General features: G+C 58.9%; 1 protein-coding gene across 1 annotated transcript in view; it reads left to right on the forward strand.

Moving 5' to 3' along the window:
- SLC47A2 (solute carrier family 47 member 2) overlaps positions 1-6783 on the forward strand; it is a 45939-nt gene that overhangs the window by 7547 nt on the left and 31609 nt on the right. Inside the window, exons 5-12 of the mRNA XM_006153197.3 lie at positions 1-29; positions 1157-1199; positions 3640-3714; positions 4064-4108; positions 4286-4383; positions 4807-4904; positions 5770-5883; positions 6376-6443. Coding sequence (XP_006153259.1) covers positions 1-29; positions 1157-1199; positions 3640-3714; positions 4064-4108; positions 4286-4383; positions 4807-4904; positions 5770-5883; positions 6376-6443 — 570 coding nt within the window. The remainder of the gene's footprint in view (positions 30-1156; positions 1200-3639; positions 3715-4063; positions 4109-4285; positions 4384-4806; positions 4905-5769; positions 5884-6375; positions 6444-6783) is intronic.

The raw sequence follows: 6783 nt of genomic DNA on the forward strand, positions 1-6783 counted from the left end.
CTGCTCCGCCAGGACCCCGCCGTGGCCAGGTACCGCCGGGCTCGTCTGGGAGAGGGGCTGCGAGCAGCACGCGGCCCTGAGAGCCCCGGGTCGGGGAGGGCCATTGCAGGCGGCGGCGCCGGCGGCGGCACCTGCGATCCCACCGCGCGGTTTGCTCGCGGAGTCTCACTCAGGCCACCGCTATGACCAGCCGTGACCAGCAGGGGGCAGACGAGTGGAGGGAGGACACGAACGCGTTTTGTTTGCGTTTGCGTTCTGGCGCGTGGTCAGAGCTTCACGGACGCGTTTTTGAAGAAATTGTGTGGGGACCGGTAGGTGGTGTGGTGGTCAAGGGCTCGGGACCCCCACATGGCTGACTACGGTTCAAGTCCCCAACCTGGCAGTTTGCCTTCCCTCTCTCTTTCTCCCTTGCTCTCACTCTGTCCCTCTCTGGGCAAGTTAAAATAATGAAGTGTGTGTCCTGCCCCATATCCTAAAAGAGACAAAGCTGACCGACCCAATTCCTGATGAATTACACAACTTCTTATTAAATTTAGGAATACCCTCTTGCGGCCTTTATTTCACATCATGTGCAGGTCATTGGGTTCTTTTTAATATTTTTCCCCCATAGGACATGAGTACTCGCCAGAGAGAGAGAGTGAAAGTGAGAAATTATCCCCCAGATCGGGATGGTCATGCCACGAATCCTTCTCCGTTCTCCTTCGGGGTTTGGGGCACGCATGCACACTCCTCTGGCATGATTTCCAAGTTGCCAGGTCTGGGACTCGAACCGCGGTCGGCCACGTGGGAGTCTAGCGCCTTAACCACCACACCTCCTGCTGGCCCCATCTGGTTATTTCTTGATAAGACATAAGGTTGCTGCTGTTGGCTGACCAATCACGTGTTACTTCCTTACCTCAGTTCCCAAGGCTCAGGCCCCGGTAGTGGAGCCTCGGGTTCGGGGCACCTGCTAGGCCTCTGGTAGTGGTGACCCCCGAAGCTGAAGCATCACTGTCCCGGCAAGGTCTGTAAGGCCTGGGGAAACCTCTGCTCAAGCCTCGTGTCTAGGGTACTCTGGGCGGCAGCCCACCCCCGCTCCTGAAGTCACAGCCCAGGAGGTCCTGTGCCCCCCCGGGCCACGGCCAGGTCAGCCCTGGAGCTTCCCCATCTCTTGCAGGCTCACGCAGGACTACGTGCAGATCTTCATCCCAGCACTCCCGGTAGGCGACCCGTGTGCTGGGTGTGGAGGAGGGAGGCTTACACGCCCCAGGTCCCAGCGTTTTGCTTTTCTCTGTCTGCTGGGGACGGGCGCCGGTCCAAGGTGCCGGCCTGGCCATGAGGACTTTCGATTCTAATCGGTGCAGATTGAGTTTTTAAAAATAAACATAATGCATTTTTCTGATTCGAGAACTGTTGGAGAAAATGCGGAAGGAAGGGGCAGAAGATTTTCAAATTACACGTAACCCTGCTGCCCCACGAGGATATCAGTTGTTACAGTTTTCCGGTATCATTTCTTTTTCCTCCCGATTACAGAGCCCCCCACGGTATTAATTCCAAAGGTGACCCGGCATCACAATTGTGCTATAATTCAGCGACCAATCCCCTATTTACATATTCACTATTACCGCTGTCGTTATTTTTAGGCAGAGGTTTTTGCTATAGGGCAGGTGTACCCCCTGGAGAGACGGAGAGAGAGAACAAGAAGTGACCCCTCGGGGGATACCACCCCACAACCTCTTCTCCATTCTCCTCCTGGGCCTTTGGGCACACATGCACACATGTCCGGTGTGAGTTTCAAGTTTCCAGGTCCGGGACTCAAACCACAGTCGGCCATGTGGAAGGCTAGCACCTTTATCGCTATGCCACCCTCTGGCCCTGTATTCGCTATTGTAAAAAAGACTTTCTTCTAGAAAAATCTTTGCGATGGAGCTGGCCTTGTGGCCTAGTAGTTAAGGGAGTCAGAGCCCTCATGGCCACTGTGTGGTTTGAATCCAGGCCCCGTAGCTTGAAAAATATTCCGGGCACATGTGGATGGTGTGGGCACGCGGGGATTATTGAAAGAGGAGTTTCTGGGGCCAGCAGATGGCGTAATGGTCGTGTTGCTGGACTCCCACGTAGTTGATGGTGGTTTGAATCCCGGATCCGGTGACTTAAAACTCATGCAGGGTGAGTGTGAGTGCATGCCCAGAATCCCAAGAGGAGAACGAAGGAGAAGGGACTGTGGTGTGGCCATACTCTCTGGGGGGCAATTTCTCACTTTCTGTCTTTCCAGTAAGTGCACACACCCTATAGCAAAAATGTCCCTTAAAAAAAAGAAGAAAAAGAAAGCAGAGTTTCCACCCTCACTGGTGGAAAACCTCATTAGCGTGGAGTCTTGTTATTACGATCTTTGCCAACTAGAAATGAATTGTTTTGACATGCCTTTCTTTTGCTGCTAATGAATGGCACATTTTTTCATATTTGTTACTTGTTTTTCTTACGTGAATGCTCCAAATCCTTTGCTTATTTTACTGGGTTCATCTTTTTCTGCTGGGAACCCAGTGCTGCCGCGTAATGACACCCGCCATGATGGCCAGGGCTGGATGCCAGTCTGTCCCTGGCTCTGGAACTGACCCTTTGGCCTCCACGGCACCAGGGGATAGAGTTCTCCGGGAGAGGGCTGGACAGGGCAGTGTGCGCAGGCCTGCGGGGTGTACCCCGACCACGCCTGCTTCTCTGTGAGGCCAGTGCCATGACTTCTTTGGGGCTGGCCAGCTCCGGACTTCGTCCATATCTCGGAAGCCACCCCGTCTTCCCGAGCCTTCCTTATAAACCACACTGTGGCCCTCACCCAATGATGGCGCGTCATCAAACAGGGCCAGGGGCTGGGGCAGAGCAGAACGTCCTGGACAGGTATCACTGTGGTGTCCCCTCTGCAAGCAAAGCCAGGCCCTTCCATAACACGCTGCTGCGAAATTGAACTGCCAATGGCAACAGCCCTTACGTAATGCTTGCCCGACACCCAGGGTGTGCCCGGCACTGTTTGGTAAGCACTTTGCAATACTAGTTGTGTAAATATGTATGTAAAACGTTAAGTGCACACACACGCTGTTAACAGTGTCACATCGTCAAGGAGGAAATTGAAGCTTACAGGCGTGAAGGAACTTGCCCAGAATCAGAGCTTATAGAAGGCAGAGCCAGGATTTGAACCCAGTCTCATTCCAGCTCTGTACGTTTTTTTTTTTTTTTTTTTAAAGGGATTTTTTTTTTTTTTTTAAAGAGATTTTTGCCATAGGGTGCGTATGCTTTCCAGAGAGACTGAAAGCGAGAAACCACCCCCCAGGGGGGATGGCCACCGGCAATGCCTTCTCCTCCATTGCCCTCTTGGGATTTGGGGCTCATGTGTGCACATGCATGCACACACACACACACACACACCCCTGGCATGAGTTTTAAGTCTCCAGGTTCAGGATTCTAACCGCGGTCGGCCATGTGGGAGTCCAGCACCTTAACCACTACCCCATGACGGTATGATGCTGAAAAACATGCAGTGCTGGGAGGATGGGCCGGGAAGGTGTAGGTCCTGGGCCGGGCTTCAGCGGAAGCCCACCCTCGTCCCCTTAGCAGAGGGAAGGAACAGGGAACCTGCCCTCCCCACTCATTGACACTTGTCCTCCTCAGGCTGCCAGGGGCTCGCCAGCCCCATGGAGGCTGCCCACGGCCAGCACTGCTCAACCTGCCACCCTCCTGCCCAAGGTCACTCCCTCCAAATCCTGGTCTCCAGAGGCCAGAGCATGCCCTGTGGATCGGGGCTGGGCCCTTCCCAAGCTGAGGGTTGGCGGCCCCGGCCCAGGTGCAGGTGTGCCAAAGCCTGCAGGCTCTGAGCTGACACACCCACAGCAGACGGGAGCCCCGAGGGGTCCCCCACAGGCAGGGCCAGCACAGCAGGGGGCCACAGGAGCCTTGGGTCCCCCGGGGGGTGTCAGACAGACTCTGGTGAAGTAGTGGCCCCACACTCTGGCGCGTCGGCCCTGGGGAGGGAGACCTGGCAGTGCTCTGGTATCTGGGCTGTGGCACCTGATGGCTCTCCGTCTGTTCGATGTAGGCCACCTTCCTTTACATGCTGCTCGCAAGATACTTGCAAAATCAGGTACAGCCTGTGGATGGGGGGACAGCCCCTGCGGCCAGGCACTGCCCTGTGCCCTGAGGGGGTGCCTGGGCCTTCACCCACCCGCTCTGGGGTCCCCACCGGCTCCGTCCCACCTAAGCGTGGCCGGCCTCGTCCAGCCTTGTGTCCCACCCCTCTAGCGGTTTCCATTTATCTCAGGGGATCGTCTGGCCCCAGGTCCTCAGTGGCGTGGTGGGCAACTGTGTCAACAGCGTGGCCAACTATGCCCTGGTGTCCGTGCTGAGCCTGGGGATCAGGTGAGCCCGGGGCACTGCCCGCCCAGTTCCCCACCCAGCAGGGCAGGTCAGTCACCACCCTCCCCTGCCCCTGCCTCCAGCATGGGGGTGTGGTCTCGGGGTGTGGGGAGGGGCTGCTGGCCCTTGGTTCCTGAAAACTTCCCACAAGGCCTCTGCTCTGGGCCGGTCAGGCAGGAGGAGGACACCACGAGGCTCCCAGAAGGGGAACCTAGTAACGGGGCCCAGGCCCCTGCAGTCACGGCTGCCTTTGGGAGCTACACTGGCCACAGGTGCCTGTGGGCCTTGGCGAGGCTGATTCCAGGACTGGGGTGCTGGTCCCTCCTGCCCTGGGCTGGCTTCATCAGGGAGCCAGCCCTCGCCTGGGGTAGCAAAGGGCAGAGGGGACCTGGCCCAGCCCCGCCTCTCTCCTCCCCCCTCCCCCAGGGGCTCGGCTTATGCGAACCTCACCTCCCAGTTCGCCCAGACCGCCTTCCTCTTCCTCTACATTGTGCTGAAGAAGCTGCACCTGGAGACCTGGGCAGGTGCGGAGGGCGGGTGCAAGGGCAGGTGCGGAGGGCGGGTGCGGAGGGCAGGTGCGGAGGGCGGGTGCAAGGGCAGGTGCAGGGCTGCCCTGGCCCCAGCGGGGAGACAGGATGGCAGGTGGAGGGCCCAGGAGGCCCCTGTGGTGGATTCCGACTCCACGCCCCTCAGGGACTCCCTCCTCCCCCCAAGGGCCCAGGGTCCCCCATCTGGTGTGTTGGAGCAGAGCCCTGGGGAGGGGAGGGGGAAGCCTGGGCCTGCTGTCAGGATGGCGAGAGTAAGACGCAGGTGAAACCCAGGGCAGCCGGCAGGGCGCCCGGCATGCCGGACCCTCAAACCTCACACCTTAGTAGTACTGCTTCACCCCTAGGAGGCTGAGACAGAGACAGTAATTTGTCAGTAATTTACAACAAAACCAGTCGTGTCGGACCCTGGACTTGAACCTGGGGGCTGTCTGTGCTTTTCTGCTTCCTGAGAGCAAAGGCCCCTGCCAAATGGGGGCTCCTCCAGAAGGCATTTCAGGAAGGGGTCTCTGAGGCGTGGGGTCTCTGGGACCGGGTAGTCACATGTGAAGCCCCTCCCGTCTGTCTGCCTCACCCACCCTTCCAGCGTCTTATCTCACCCGGCCCTGCCGACAGCCCTTCCAGGTGGGGACACAGCCCAGGGGGGTCTCAGTTGCCCAAGATCCCACAGCATCAAGGGTGGGGTGGAGACCTACCCCCGTGCCTGGGCTCCTGGTCTGTCAGCCCCAGCCCCAGCCCAGTGGCTCCTCCTGTGGAAAAAGAGCAGGAAGGACCAGGGGTCTTGGGGGCCCTGCAGGGCGGTGGGTGGCATGCAGCCTGTCAGCTCGCGGGCGTCTGTCCCCAGGCTGGTCCAGCCAGTGCCTGCAGGACTGGGGCCCGTTCTTCGCCCTGGCCGTCCCCAGCATGCTCATGATGTGCGTGGAGTGGTGGGCCTACGAGATCGGCAGCTTCCTCATGGGTACGTGCGTGGCCCCCCAACCCCGCAGCCCGCCTGGGAGGCGCAGGTCACCAACCACTGCCACGCATGCTCATTAGGGGACAGTTGGACAGCGTGAGGCCAGGGGCTGCACTGGGCCCGGGACACCTGCTAGGCCAGACCCTGCCCAATTACAGAGGAGAAACCGAGCCCCAAGAATGAGAGATTGTCCAGTCCCACAGAATATCGGTGGCAGGGCTGAGACCTGACCTCTAGGGGCCTGATTCTGGACCCCCCCTCATGTCGCCCTCCACCCCCCCACCCAGGGGTTCATCTGGAAAGCTGAGCCCCATGAGAACCGGGCAGGACAGTCCTGGCGGGCAAGGGCCAGTGGGAACGTCGCTTTGTTACTGTCATCGTTGCAAATCCACCCTCAGAGTGGATTGCCCCTTGGCCCCCGAAGCAGGGCAGCGTCCCACAGGGGGGTCTGGGGCACCTCCCTGGGGGCCGTGACTCACGTTCCTCTCCCCACAGGCCTGCTCAGCGTGGTGGACCTCTCGGCCCAGTCTGTCATCTACGAGGTGTCCACCATGACCTACATGGTGAGGCTCCTCGTGCCCCCCCGACAGCCTGAGGTGCCACGGGGGGACAGGCTGTCTCCTGAGGGACTGTCCCAGGGCCTCCCAGTCCCAACTCTGGGCCCTGCTTGGCTCAGGCCAGGCCTCACCCATCAGTGCCCTCAACCCATCTGCCCAGGGTTCTTTTATTTATTTATTTTTTAATTCAACCAGAAAGAGACAGCGTGACAGAGAGAGCGAGAGACAGAGAGAGAGAGAAAGCCGCCAGGTCCGGGGCTCGAACTATGGTCACCCATGTGGGAGTCCAGCATCCTTTACCACCATGCCACCTGCCAGCCTCCACCCCCAGGGGTCTTTTGAATTA

The sequence above is a fragment of the Tupaia chinensis genome, unplaced genomic scaffold (genome assembly GCF_000334495.1).
Source record: "Tupaia chinensis unplaced genomic scaffold, TupChi_1.0 Scaffold000365_1, whole genome shotgun sequence".
Taxonomy (NCBI): Eukaryota; Metazoa; Chordata; class Mammalia; order Scandentia; family Tupaiidae; genus Tupaia; species Tupaia belangeri.